This window comes from Drosophila miranda, chromosome XR (assembly GCF_003369915.1).
Source record: "Drosophila miranda strain MSH22 chromosome XR, D.miranda_PacBio2.1, whole genome shotgun sequence".
Taxonomy (NCBI): domain Eukaryota; kingdom Metazoa; phylum Arthropoda; class Insecta; order Diptera; family Drosophilidae; genus Drosophila; species Drosophila miranda.
In genome coordinates, this window is record NC_046674.1 from 8,856,061 (window position 1) to 8,869,641 (window position 13,581).

At 43.5% G+C, this 13,581-nt stretch overlaps 4 protein-coding genes across 14 annotated transcripts in view; 3 read left to right on the top strand and 1 right to left on the bottom strand.

The window, feature by feature from the left end:
- The window catches only part of LOC108152338 (pneumococcal serine-rich repeat protein), a 122,991-nt gene extending 118,684 nt beyond the window's left edge, over positions 1-4,307 (bottom strand). For all 6 annotated transcript variants that reach the window (XM_033386567.1, XM_033386565.1, XM_017281602.2 and 3 more), the window contains exon 1: positions 3,652-4,307. The gene's annotated coding sequence lies outside the window, so the exon portion shown is untranslated. The remainder of the gene's footprint in view (positions 1-3,651) is intronic.
- On the top strand, positions 1,571-2,859 carry LOC108152340. The gene is made up of 3 exons (XM_017281603.2): positions 1,571-1,908; positions 1,987-2,079; positions 2,141-2,859. Exons 1-3 carry the CDS (start codon positions 1,877-1,879, stop codon positions 2,751-2,753), a joined length of 738 nt encoding a protein of 245 aa, XP_017137092.1. The 5' UTR covers positions 1,571-1,876; the 3' UTR covers positions 2,754-2,859.
- A 3,445-nt stretch (positions 4,308-7,752) lies between the features above and the next one.
- Positions 7,753-8,978, top strand: LOC108153778 (mitochondrial 2-oxoglutarate/malate carrier protein-like). Its single transcript, XM_033388019.1, has one exon. The coding sequence runs from the start codon at positions 7,910-7,912 to the stop codon at positions 8,846-8,848; it is 939 nt and encodes a 312-aa protein (XP_033243910.1). The 5' UTR covers positions 7,753-7,909; the 3' UTR covers positions 8,849-8,978.
- Positions 8,979-9,286: 308 nt separating this feature from the next.
- The window catches only part of LOC108152614 (contactin-associated protein-like 2), a 64,453-nt gene continuing 60,158 nt past the window's right edge, over positions 9,287-13,581 (top strand). For 5 of the 6 annotated variants that reach the window (XM_033386687.1, XM_033386691.1, XM_033386692.1 and 2 more), the window contains exon 1: positions 9,287-9,876. The gene's annotated coding sequence lies outside the window, so the exon portion shown is untranslated. The remainder of the gene's footprint in view (positions 9,877-13,581) is intronic. The other variant, XM_017282080.2, reaches the window with a different exon arrangement.

Below are 13,581 nucleotides of genomic sequence, written 5' to 3' on the forward strand. Positions count from 1 at the left end.
GACAGTGGGAGGATAGAGGCCAGAGAGCCAGCCACTTCCAGGTAATTCATTAAAAATATGTGTCATAATGAAATACACATATGGAAGGGAGAGTTCTCCCGGGGCCAGGTCACAGAGTGTCGCATAATCCTTTTATAATTACACTTAGTAGCTGCAAATGTAGCGAAAACAAAAGGATCTCGAAGCCGGATTAAGAACCTTTGGGAAAGACCACACGCCGGGATTAAGCGAATGCGGTGCATCACCATTTTATGGCGCTCCTCAAGGGTCTGCGGCTGAGCCTATTACAAACTGAAGGGTCTCCTACTCGTACTCCTCGAGGGCCCGATGGGTCAGGTAGCTAAGGTCAAAGCTGTGTAGCCCAGAGGCTACCGGCCATGCGGGTTGTTAGCCATTTGCTGGTTTTGACAGCCCGTCGACAGCTTCCAATTCAACGCGCTCAATGAACAGAAGAGAGATGTGGTCATTGGAATCTGGAAAATGGAAATGGAGATGGAAATGGAAATGGAGCTGCGGCTGCAACTGGGATTGGTATTGTGGTGGGGGCCAGAGGCCCTTGGGCCTTGAGTCGGCATATGTATGTTCCACGTCAAGACCCAAGCAGACAGCTTTAATGATGGCATCAGCAGCATCGTGGCATCTGGGCAGGCCTTGCATTTAGCACCGAAACAGAGCATTGAATCATCCGAAGAATTACCATAAACGAGAGACACCGAATGAAACTTTCACTGGTCATTGTTATTATTGCTATCAACATTATGGATAGCATTATTATTATTGCCACTTATTATCATTCTTTTTGTGCAGCAGCCAGGCAAAAGATTCATAAATTTCCATTTACTTAAAACCCTCCCGCTTTTCACTTTCCTTTTGGCCCACAAATGTATATATATTTAGGCCATAATTAAGTAGAAATTAACTCGATTCGGTCCCGGGCCCGGCCGCGTGTCAATTACATTAAGTGAAATTACAATTACATGAAAAGCATTTTTAAAACCCACTTCTAACCCACATTAAAATGGGGGTTTTTCTTTTCTCTGGGGCGGGCGGGGGTTGGTCACAAGGTCACAATTTGTGAGTCGGGGTCCGGCCCAGACATTCGTTTCATAAATAAATATTTAACACGCAGTCAGAGAGTCCTTCTGGGTTTATATATTTATCACTTGAAGGAAATTCATTACGGAAAAGTGTTTCTCAAACGGAATTTATTTGCACAATTTTGTGGCAAAAACTGGTACAGGTTTAAGGGGAAATGTACTAGAAATACCAATGGCCTACAAATCCACAAAAATATTAGGCTGGAAGGAAGAGAGAAGCTGGCTGGTCTGGCTGTTTGAACACCTGGCCCTTGAACACTATTGAGTCCCACAGCAAACAGCTTTTGAGTGACACCTAAACTTCTTCTTTTTTTTTGTAAATAAAAATCATGTAATTAATGTGTTTTAATAAAGAAATATTACATCAGTTCATGTATGGAATGATGTAAGAAACAGATTTACATATTTATGGAGTACTGCCAAATTTGTAGACACCATTTAGTAGTCTTTGTTTCAATTGTCAAGTGTATTTTTCCCTTTACGGGCATTCGATTTCAAATCAATCGATTTTGTGAAACATTATAGAAACAAATTCGTTATTTATTTTCCAACATCTGCGTATAAGGAAATCGGCATAGTTATTTAAAAACAGCCCAAAATTCATTGATAAATTTCGTATGTCCATGCGGTGTTTGGTGGCTAGTTAATCTGTGCGATAGAAAATTTCCGTTTGGGTATAGAAATCGTTGGCCACTTAGTCGCCGTTTAAGCCAAGTCTTAAGTCTAGTGGGCTTAGCCGGTACCCTTGCAACATAGTGAGGCGAAAGGTCAAGACATAAATGCTGGAAAAGGGAAAGAAGGAAACATTGAGGTAAGGCAACATTTGCCAGAGACGTCAAACATTTGATAACTTTATTACGGATCCGGATCAACAACTGGCAACACAAAGCGACAGAGAGAACGAGAGTGGTTTTACCCGTGCGAACAGATTTCAGGTAATCACGCAGGTCAGCAGGTCAAAGGACATGTGCCAGGTCAACAGGTAGGCTAAGCGCCCCAGATATAAATAATCTTGGTAAAGTACAACAGGACATCATTCACAGCTCAAACTGCCTAGCAGACACAGCACCAGAAGCCGAGGCAGAACCAGCCCAAGCCACAGTCACAGCCACGGCAGAACCAGAGCCAGAGCCAGTACCGCCACCAGAGCCAGAACCAGTACAACATCCACATCGTCGTCGCGCCCTGAACCGTACCGCGGATTCCCACAGCTTCAAACAATTTAAACAGAAACTCCTTGAAATGGAGAGCCAACAGCAGCGCAACCATCGTCGTTTCGCCCGTCCCAGTGTGGGATATCTGCTGTTCCAGTACCAGAGCGAGCTGACCCGCCGCCATGCGGAGCCCACGCGGCTCTCCCGCACCAAGATCCACATCATTGATGGCCTGGTGTCCCGCACCATACGCCACCTGAAGAACTGCAGCGTGGAGGAGCTGCAGGCCTGCAAGCGGGAGCTGGTCTACAAGGAGCAGCTCCGGGATGAGCTCAAGTGCAGCATGAAGAGGCGCCGCATCGCCAGCTGCAGAAGCTGCGGAAGCAGGGACAGCTCCCCATCTCCGATGGCAAAGCCTCCAAGGACACCGCCCAAGCCGCGTCCCCAAGGCGAGGACCAGACCTCAAAGGTGTCCCTCTTTGGACCCGAGATCTTTGTCTAGAGATCTTTTTGGAGTTCCTTAATTTTTTTTTTTTTAGTACTTAAGTTTCCTTAGTTCAATAGTTCAATTAATGTTTGACCTTAATTGTTGACGATTAAAAATCAAAGAAAATGATGTTGAATAAAATCACAAAAAACAAACAAAAACAAAATCAAACGAAAAAACCAAAAAACCAAAAAAAAAAAAGATACTCTTTCAATAACTCTTTTGGCAATTACACAAAAATGTCAATTGTCGGTTGGTTTGTTGTAGGAGTGGAAATTCCTGTTCTGTAAGCCTGTTTTTTTGGCCAGGGCTAAAATTTGTGCCGAACCGCGATTCGGATGGCTAGCAAAATGCCACAGTCGCCCCGAAAGAGTCAAGAGTTCCCACGAAGTTGGCTGGCTGGCTGGCTGCTGCTGCGATCCATTGAAAATTGGCCAGCACCACAGCACCAGCACCAGGGCTCCCTCCACTCTCCACTCTCCTGCCGATCTCTGATAGATGCGTCCAAGGCAAAAAGAGACAGCCAAGAATGCGGTTTAAAGTTCAATCGTGCAGCAAGTGCTATTTAAGATCGATAGATCATTCACAAAAAAACAAAAAAAAACGTGATGATATTCTCCCTAGGAGATGATCTAACAAAAAGCTTTCTTCTCGCTTCAACCGTTATGCAAATCGTCATCCGTGCCTCAGAGAAATGCCTACTAATGAATATATTAACGAATATCAAGTTCAGAATCAGTTCGGTTCTGACGGTTTTCACAATTTGGCTCATTAGCAGGTTGTTTCGTGCCGTGGTTTTGTGTCCCCCCCCAAGGTTCATTCTTTATGACTTCTTCTTCTTTTTTTTTGGAGGTCTTTCGTCTTTGTTCGAAATGCATTGGTTTGGTTTTTTATATTTTTATTTTATTTTTACCTTTTCTTAAGCTTTGAAATATTCCACTTGCTGTACAAATTTGTTGCTTTCTATTTGCATATTTGTTGTACAATAAATTATGAGCACAATGTTAACAGATGGAACAAATAGAAGACGCTGCTGGCAGAAGATTTTCTTCTTTTCTTCAAACACTATTTTTTTTTGTATTTCTTTTTTCGGCCATACACTTTTGAGTAAAATTTCTGATTTCTGCTTTCTTTTGGTGCAGCTGTAACTGTAACTTGTTCAAAAAAAAAAAAAACACGTTTTTTTGCGCCCAGTAATTACTGTAAAAGGCTATTTTTAAGGCTCCGAAAACCGTACCGTACGGAGCTATGCAATCCACAGTGCAATGCAATGCGGCGTCAATTTGGATTCGGAGTTCGGAAAACACAGCGAAATGGAACGAAAAAAAAAAATAAACTGAAATGCAAATGGTAACACGCACACACGGATCCACACGCTTGAAGGTGGGTGGCGGGGGTTGGGAAGCGAGAGCTACCGGGACCGGGAGATACTGCAACTGCGGCTGCGGCCTGGGAAAACGTTCATTCTTCGGCAAAGAAGAAGACGCTTGGCTGCTCTCTTTCTTGCTACAACTCTATTCTGCACAACGACGCGAACGATCGCGCCCGACGAATGAAAGACGAATGACGGCTGCAAGTTTCGGCGTCGGCTCTGAGCCGCGCTTCGGCAGCAGCTTCAAGTTCGAAAAGCTTGGTGTTCGAAAATCGAGCAGCTGCATGAGAGCGGCCACAACGGCGAGAGAGGCGCTAGAGCGAGAGAGGGAGAGCGCACGCAAGAGAGTAATGATCGCAAGTTTGTTGCTTTTAGGTCTTTCGTTTTGCTGTTGGGCTTAGAATTTTGTGGGCATTGATTTATTGTCTAACAATAACTGTGTTTTTGCATTGTGCGTTGACTTTGTCTGCGACAGAGCGAGAAAGATGATCTTTTCGGACACCAGACGCGATCGGATGACACACATCTTCTAGAAACTTGTGTTTACTCGAGGTTTTTCAGTCTCATTTAAATTCCCTTATCTGTTAATTGGTAATCTTTTTCGGATCTTTACCCGCTCTCTGATCTGCATTAACTTTCGCTGCCGCTCTCGCTGGCTCAAGAAGACTTTTACTCTCAAGCTTAGAGCAATTACGAATGCCGCTCTCACTGAATCGCTAAACTCTGTATCTCGCTCTGGCTCTAGCTTTAGATCTGTCTGCAGCTCCCGCTCTGACTCCCTCTAGCTCTATTTCTTTTGCTTTTGCTCTTGCTCTGCTCTGCTCTGATCTGGTCTGCTTTGGTTTCGTTTCTCTGTTTCTGTTTCGTTTGCTCTTGCTCTGTTTACTCCACAAATTACCGCACATAATGCTTGTTCACTCACTCTCAGGGCGCTGAATGGGCCAGGTTTCAGGTTTTGTTTTTTTTTTAGTCTATCCCAACTTCGAATGACTTCTTAACGGTTCGCCACTTAATGCCTCGTTTTTGTTGTTGTTTCGTGTAGTTACCTTTTTTGTCGTTCGCTTCGGCTCTCACAGAGGGCCATCACATCAGCCACCCTCCCCCCGGCAACCCCCTTGAAATTGCAGCTGTTATTGTCATTTTGCTTTTAGCCAGAAGCTTCACCTCAGCGCTCGAGTTCGAGCTGGGGTTCGGGTTCGTCTGAGCGTAAATTTTCTGCGGTTTTCATGCGATTCTTTGCGGCTCTCTCTCTCTTGCTCGCTTTTATACTCTGTCTCGCCATCCCTTCCTTCTTCGGGCTTTGCTCCTTTTGGCTGTCTTCCTTGCCGAACCTTCCCCTTTTGGGCTGTCTTCCGTTCCGTTCCTTCCCCTTCCCCCTCCCCGTTCCCTTCGTAGCTTTTCTTCTTTGCTATCTTCATTGTCATCGACTTGGTCGTTCTCCTTATTGTTATCGTTGTTGCTTTTAACTTTTTGCGTTTTTCTTTCGGCTAGTTTTCCGATGCCGCTCTTCCACGCTCGTAGGGCCTCGCTCTGCTCAGCTACTGCCGCCAAGGTGTGATAATAAAAGGTGAGGCATTCCATAAAACACGCACGAGAGCAGAAGCGTATTTTTTTTTGTGTTTGTGCTCCCATTTTTCTCTCTCTCTCCCTCGTTGTTTCTTCCCAATAGGCCACCATCTGACAGTGCCCCACCTTGTCGGAAACACACACCTTGGTTTTCCATGCCTTTCACGCTTTTAGGGCCTCCCTCTTTATTCTGCTGATGCCTCCTTTCTGATGCTGCCTCTACTTTACGCTGCTGATGCCACAATTCTGCTACACCCTCCTGCCCTGGTGCTGCATCAAACCGCAAACAGAGACCGCACCGCAGCAGTCGGCAGCCGATATGATCTGATTTATTGTAGTTTTCCGACTTGTTGTTGCTACTGCTATTGCTATTGTTGTCGTCGTCGTCTGTTAAAATATTTATTTACAATTTTCACAATTGGCATTTCAGTTCAGCGAGCTTGTCTCTCTGATTGTTTGATTGCATTGTTGCTGCTGCTGTTTCTGTTGCTGTCTCTGTTGCTGCAGCAGCAGTGGCAGCTCTCGACTGTTTGGCCCACTTTTACTTATGCACATAAATAATTAGGCGACTGTTTATGTTGCCCCGCCGACTGTCTGATAACAGCATTTGCATCGTTAGCCAAGTTTGTCAAAGGTTTAGTGTGCCACCCCCAAATCTGCCTAGCATCTTATGGAAGGAGGTTCTTTTTCTACAAACAGAAAAAAAATCCTCTGAAGTTTTTATATTTTCACTGAGATTTAAATATGTACATATGCCCTTAATTTGCAGATATTCAAATTTAAAGTAGTTAATAGAAAAATATTTGTTTAAAATATATTTAATACATATTTAATTAATATAAATATTTCCTACAAATTGAACATAATATATATATTTATTTTTAAGTGTATAAGAACAACATTCTAATAGATTTGTATTAAAATCATATTAAATTCCTTTTAATTTTTCGTATTTTTGTATTAAATTGATTTATAGGTTTATTTCTTTGAACTGTGCAATTTTTCTCTCAGTGTAGGATTTTCCCTTTAAGTGTGGCGTGTGTGTGGCGCTCTGGTGTACAGGGCGGCCAATTAACGAACTACTTAGTGCACATTTAATGCTGCATACTTTCCGGCATGTACATATTTCTCTATTTGAAAGGGCAACTTTTTTTATAGGATGCCACACAGTGGTGGCTGAAATATTGAAAGGAGTTGAGGAGTTTTGTAAAATATAATTTATAATAGCTCGTTCATATATCTGAGCCTTAAAAGTCAAAGAAGCTGTCACTAGAGTCTGACAGCTCGTGCAGAAGTGTGGGTTTTCGCTTTCACAAGCCAGACAAACTGTTCAAACTTTACAAATTCTCGTCTAAGAAAGCTCTTCATAATCCTCTCAAGTGTCATAAACATTGTCACCAAAAAAAATGGAAGATCGGCACGGCATTCGAAGCTTTGCTCCGCAACCTCAGTGCTCCCTGTATCCTTCATCGAGCAGCGTAAATATATCCCTGTGCTGGTTGATTTTTCCCGCTTTCCTTTCGTACATTCTCATGGTTTTCTTAACCACACGAGTTCCTAATTAGCCAGCCATGAGTTGCCAATACGGCATTTGCGAGTACATGAATTCTAGGTTCCAGCCCCAGCCCCTGCCCCTGCCCCTGCAACAGCCCAGCCCTCTCTCCTGACACAACAATTTTGGCTTGTCTAATTACGGGGGGGCCTCGTCTCTCTATACCCCTACACACTCTGGAAAGTGTTCTTTCGGTTTGAGTTTCTGTCTCTAATTGCATTTCAAGCGATGCCAAACAATTTTGTGTGTACTCATCTAACGATGACAGGGGCTGCCTGCCGATGTACTGCAGGGCTTTGGTTCGGTTTGGTTCTGTGCAGATAATAAGCCGCTTGCCAGGGTGTCGTTAATTTGTGGGTGGCCCAAAAGTTGCACAAATTATCTGGCATGTGAGGAAAATTATAGAGGGCCGTTAATTGGCGCTGTAGGTGTTGGCCTGTTAACTGCCACAATTAAAATCAATGCCACGATGACCCAAATCCGTGTTGCCCTGAGTTGCCTTCGATATCGATATCAATTCGATGCGGTGCGATAGACAGGACTAAGCAAGTCTTTGGTAATCATTCCATTGGGCACTGTTTCGGAAACTACAATAAGACAAAAATTCCAAATTCAAAATTAAAATCGAAAGATCTTTTTGGTTATTTCCTTGCAGAATCCTCAGTTTAAACAGCCGCCATCATGGTCGTCATTTACGGTGTGGAGGAGAAGAAGACCATCCCCAATTACATGAAGTACGTCATTGGGGGCACTGCCGGCATGTTGGGCACTTGCATTGTCCAGCCGTTGGATCTGGTGAAGACGAGAATGCAGATATCGGGGGCCAGTGGTAAGCGCGAATTCAAGAACTCCTTCGACTGCATTGCCAAAGTGTTCAAGGCCGAGGGCATACTGGCCTTCTACAATGGCTTGAGCGCCGGGCTGATGCGTCAGGCCACCTATACAACGGCCCGCATGGGATTCTATCAGATGGAGGTGGAGGCATATCGCAATAGCTACAACCAGGCGCCCCCTGTCTTTGCCAGCATGGGAATGGGCATCCTGGCGGGCGCTTTCGGTGCGATGTTTGGCAATCCCGCCGAGGTCTCACTTATCCGGATGATGTCGGACAAATCGGTGCCCGAGGCGCAGAGGCGCAACTACAAGAACGTCATCGATGCCTTTGTGCGCATCACCAAGGAGGAGGGAATCTTCGCCCTGTGGCGCGGCTGTCTGCCAACCGTGGGCCGTGCCATGGTGGTCAACATGGTGCAACTGGCCTCGTACTCCCAGCTAAAGGGCTACTTCCATCAGTATATCAATGAGGGCTTTCTACTCCATCTGACCGCAAGCATGATGTCCGGCTTTATGACGACCGTGGCCTCCATGCCGCTCGACATGGCCAAGACGCGCATCCAGAACCAAAAAGTGGTAGACGGCAAGGGCGAATATCGCGGCACCATGGATGTCCTGTTCAAGGTGACCCGCAACGAGGGCTTCTTCTCCATGTGGAAGGGCTTCACCCCCTATCTGTGCCGCATTGGTCCGCACACGGTCTTTGCCTTTGTCTTCCTTGAGCAACTGAACAAGGCCTACTACAAGTTTGTGCTCGGCCAATCCAGCTACGGCCCGGGAATCTGATCGAAGTTCTGGACACTGACGATTCGTTGGTTAATTTATCAAAAAGTTCACGACTACTGTAAATCAGTAAATCTACTACTTCAGTAAATATATACTCAGAGCATAAACAAAATAAGTTTCATTAACAGTATCAATTCAATCTTTGTGGTCTACAATCCTCTGGAAGCTGTCCAGAAAAGACCCATACGCCTCACTCTTTGTGGAAAAAACTGCATAGATATGCCTTGGTTTTGCAATCATTTTCCACCTTCAAAGTTCCCCAATTTTTAGCATTGCACGATCCGTATTTCTCTCTCAGCTTTGTGCCGGCGCTCAGCTGAAGCTTTGTGGATCGTCGGGGGCTGCGGCTGCGGCTGCGGCTGGGGCTGTGGCTGGGAGGCCGCTTATCAAATTGGCTCCATCAGACGGTCCAGTACACGATCCGATTCGATGCGATCCGAGTCAGTTGCGTTCCTACGTTACGATCGAGCGGTTCGTTTGGCGGTTGCGGCTACGATTTGCTGTTGTGGTTGCGGTTGTGGTTACGGCTACGGTTGATACCCGGGCTTGTCTAGGGATTGGGATTCCTCAAAGTGTGTGTGTGTGGATTCTGAAGTGAGGTTGAGGCTGAGGCGGCGTCTCTAAATTGAAGCCACTTAAGTAAGCCGCAAAGGGGATCTCTGAAAGAAATCTCGCACAAAAACACACAGAACACAACAACGGCTCCGGGCATGAATCAACCTAGCGGCCGCGGAAGTGTTAATTTAAAGTCCAAAGACGACATTTAGATACGGTCTTCCAACTACTATCTGAGAGTGTTCCATTGTCCGCCCAATAAATCGTGGGTCTCTGTTTTTTTTTTGTTTTTTTTTTTTGTGTCACTGAATTATGTGTTTGCTGATGTCCGATGAGATATATACATAAATCAATAATTAAGTGATAATTATTTATAGTGTGAATTAGACGGAGGGCATTGAAAAAATCTCCTCGGACGTGTTGTAAATCGCTGGAAATCGCTACCCGAAAGAGCTCCGCTAGAGCTCACCCAGGTGAGTTCTTCAGATAAGAATCAATCTGTCTCCGGGCATGCATTCTTTATGACAATACCTTCCCCTGGAGCCACAGGCACAGGGCCTAGGCACAGGCGCAGGCCCCTGCCATTGTTTTTATGGTGGCACAGTGGGCCACTTCTACAGATTATTTTGATAAGAGACTATCGCTGACGCCGCTGATCGATTGATCGATCGCTTGACTCTCATAAGTAATTTACAAGCGTTTCATTGATTGACAAGTGGAGGCGGGCACCGAACACAACGAAATTTGTCATAAAGTTTATAAAGATTGAATGTTGGAAACCCCGCGGTAAAGTTTATTTCGATCACCTCATAAATTTCTATATGCAGATGAATCGGCGAATTATCTGATTGCATGTCTAATTATGGTTCAGAGTTCACAGTAAACTGTGATCTCCACAATTCCCCATTTTGACACTTCGATTACGGCTCTGCTCCAGTTAATTGTAGGGACTGTCGCTGGTTAGAGCTGTTGCTGTGGGATGTTATTTATCGTTGCATTACCTCACCCCCTCCCCCACTGATAATACAGGAAAAACTCTCCCTGATATTTGCCTTTAGATAAGAGAGATCATAATAAGCGCACAAAGCTCTTTTTGCTCTAGTTTCTATTTAATTATTTTCTGTTGATTCCTCTTAGGGCAATTAAAAGTAGTCTTATTGTTTGCTCCGTTAAATTTTTGGTATTGTTATCTCTCTTCACGGCTTGATTAAAGTAAAGCCCAAAGCAAATAGAGGCACGGCACAGGTTTTTTTCCCGCGTATTTGCTGGGAGATTTTCAACATTTTGTATTTTTTTTTTTAGACAGAACCAGTTCGAATGAGAGGAGATTTCCCAGCCCAGAGCACAGAATAATTCAAATTCAAATTAAATTAAAATTTAATTAAAATGCCTGAATGCTTGAATGTAATTGCTTTTTTCGCGTTTGAAGTTTGATTTTCATTTGTATTTGCATTTTTTTTTTCCGTCCAAAGACATTTTCACAAACGTTTTGTCGGGTTATTTGAACTAGAAATTCTAATTAGTTCCCATGTTGAACAATATTTTGTCAACGAATGAGTGAAAATAAACAATGACTTCCCCAATACTAACACGCATCGCTTGGCTTTTGATTGTTGAAATTTTAATTGGAAATCAAGCGGCAAAAATCAAATTAAAATACCATTTCTCCCAACTCTCATCAACCATCTCCCAATGGCAGCTCAATAATGTAGTTAATGTTTGGTTAGAGCGATTAATGAGCGGACAATTGGTAAGGCAAACCGAGATGTGTGTCAACAAAAACTGAACGCGGTCGGACAATGTGACAATATATTTACGCAAATATAACGAATAAATAGTAAAAAATTTAATTATGCAAAAAGTCAAATAAGATGAGGCGGACAGAGAGAGACATAGAGAGAGAGATGATGGGTTAGCCGAAGTGTTTGATACTCTAAGATGTTGGAAATTGATTTTACCAGTTGATTGGTAAGGATAGAAAGATGCATCTCTACCTGACTTTAAAAGCTTATTCTCTAAATGATTTTATTTTGGAATCATTGTAGGGCCTTTGGCAAGATCTCTTTCCATTCACATCTCTTCTTTATAAGCTAAAAGCTCAAAATTTGGTTGCTCGAATGTTAGGTTAGGTAGGTTGAAAAATATATGTATGTGCCTGCTTATCGAACCAGTTCTGAGAAAAACCACCTTAATTTGAATGTTATGCGCTGTGCTATGTGAAACCTAGAGAACCTTCCTATCTCTGTAAAAGGGGAATACCCGATGATGCCACTGTTTATAGGGCCTACCCGTCTGTTCAAGATTAAATGAATTGGTTGAATCAGCTCGAATATGTTCCACATTAGAATTCACATAATTAATTAATTAATTAATCTAATAATTATCTAATTAAGTGGAACTGATTCCATGTTTATCCAAAGCTTCGATGACCCCTCCCCCCATGCATGCCTTATGCCCTGTCAAAGTAATTGTACTCAAATTTACACTTATCATTTATAAGTTTTGTTGTTTTTTTTTTTGTTTCTGTATTGCAAATTGAAATAACAAATGTCGGAGTGTCATTACCATAGCCATGTCATAGCCTCCTAACCGGCAGACAAAACCGCACGTGATCTAACACCCACACACCCATACAATTGCACCCATAACTGGTTTAATAAGCTCCGATCTCTGATGTCTGTCGCCTGTCGCCTGTCGTCACCGCAGACGTCGACGCCAGCGCTTTGATCACATGACAGCAGCAGAATTGTTGGTATTTTTTTGTATGCTTTGTGTGTGTTTTTTTGTGGAACATTAAATGCAATTAACTAATAAGCAAATGACCAAATGCTCCAGTCGAATTAATAATAATAAAAAATTCCATCTTAAAGAACGCACGCAAAGGCAAGGGTCAAAGTTCAAGCGCCAATATGCTTTATTTTCCTCGGTGAACCGGCGCGCCGCCAATTTCACATGTCATCGGGTCTGACAGAAGAGCGAGAAAGGTTTGCTGTTGGTTGGGAGAACAGAGACGAGCGGTGTCCCAACGATAGGATACCCTATAAAAATTATAAGGATAGTGGAACATGTACAGCGGCTTATTCTACTTTGGAATACCCTTTGATTATATATAACAAAGATCTATCAAAAACGCAGGCCTCGCGTTTATCTTATCCTCCACCAGTTTCCAGGGTAACAGACAGACAGACAGACACTGGCTCTCCGCTCTCTTGATCAGCACCCATTCCCTACAGCCCATAAATGTACCCTTGTATACCCTAACCATTACCGCATTATAACAGCATTTCTGTTGTCATGTGATGCGAGATCTTAAAGCTCAATCATTATCATGATGCCCCGGATCTCAGATGGATGCGTACACTCTCGTGCATGGCCACAATTTGTCTACGGCGAGCCGGCGAGAGTTGCAATTTTCGAATTAAGACAATTGCCACACGAATTACAGAGCAAAAGATGCCACCGACTAGATGCGGCGACCCAAGACATTTGCCTCCACATCTTCTTTTGTTCCTTTTTGGCGCGCCAAAATCAATGCCAAAAGTAATGCAAATTTGTGGACTCACTTTTCTTCGTTGTCTTTTGTGTCCTGTCCTCCGCTGCGGCTGTCCCAAAAATAAATTGAATTTTAAATGAGGCACACAAGCCACAGCAAAATTCATCAAATATTTAGACATCACACTTGCAAGATGCTCTTCAAAAAAGAAATTTTTATTAAATCACACAATTTTTGGAGGCAACAGATGGCGAGCAGATCAGTGAGTGGGAGTCAAATATCGATCAAGGTGCTATTTAGATATCGATGTGGGCTAACTATCGACTAAATGGGGAAATGTAATTAAAATAGAACCGAGCGAGCGATTAGCTGTGCAAAAATAAGCCTGATTTTTTGGGTGGGAGAAGAAGCAACATATTCGCTTTTATTCCGAATTATTTTCAAAAAACAAACCATCGATCACTGCGACTTGAACATCGATTAGCGAAAGTCTTTGATATCGATGGGGTAAAGCAGCGTAGCCGCCATTGCAGCAAAACTCGCGCAAAAAAGAGAAAAATCGTGCAATAATGGGATTCAACAAGTTTACACGCTTTAATTGTTAAAGAACCACCATTACTTGACGTAAACAAGAGAGTATGACCGCAAGAACAAGGAAAAATCGTGGACAAAGGCAGTGTCAGGG

Bases quoted from the DNA above. Each gene is read 5' to 3' on its own strand.
- LOC108153778 (XM_033388019.1), top strand. From the start codon at position 7,910: ATGGTCGTCATTTACGGTGTGGAGGAGAAGAAGACCATCCCCAATTAC.
- LOC108152340 (XM_017281603.2), top strand. From the start codon at position 1,877: ATGCTGGAAAAGGGAAAGAAGGAAACATTGAG. The intron at 1,909-1,986 runs GTAAGGCAACAT...GGCAACACAAAG, and splicing joins GGAAAGAAGGAAACATTGAG to CGACAGAGAGAACGAGAGTG. The intron at 2,080-2,140 runs GTAGGCTAAGCG...CATCATTCACAG, and splicing joins GACATGTGCCAGGTCAACAG to CTCAAACTGCCTAGCAGACA.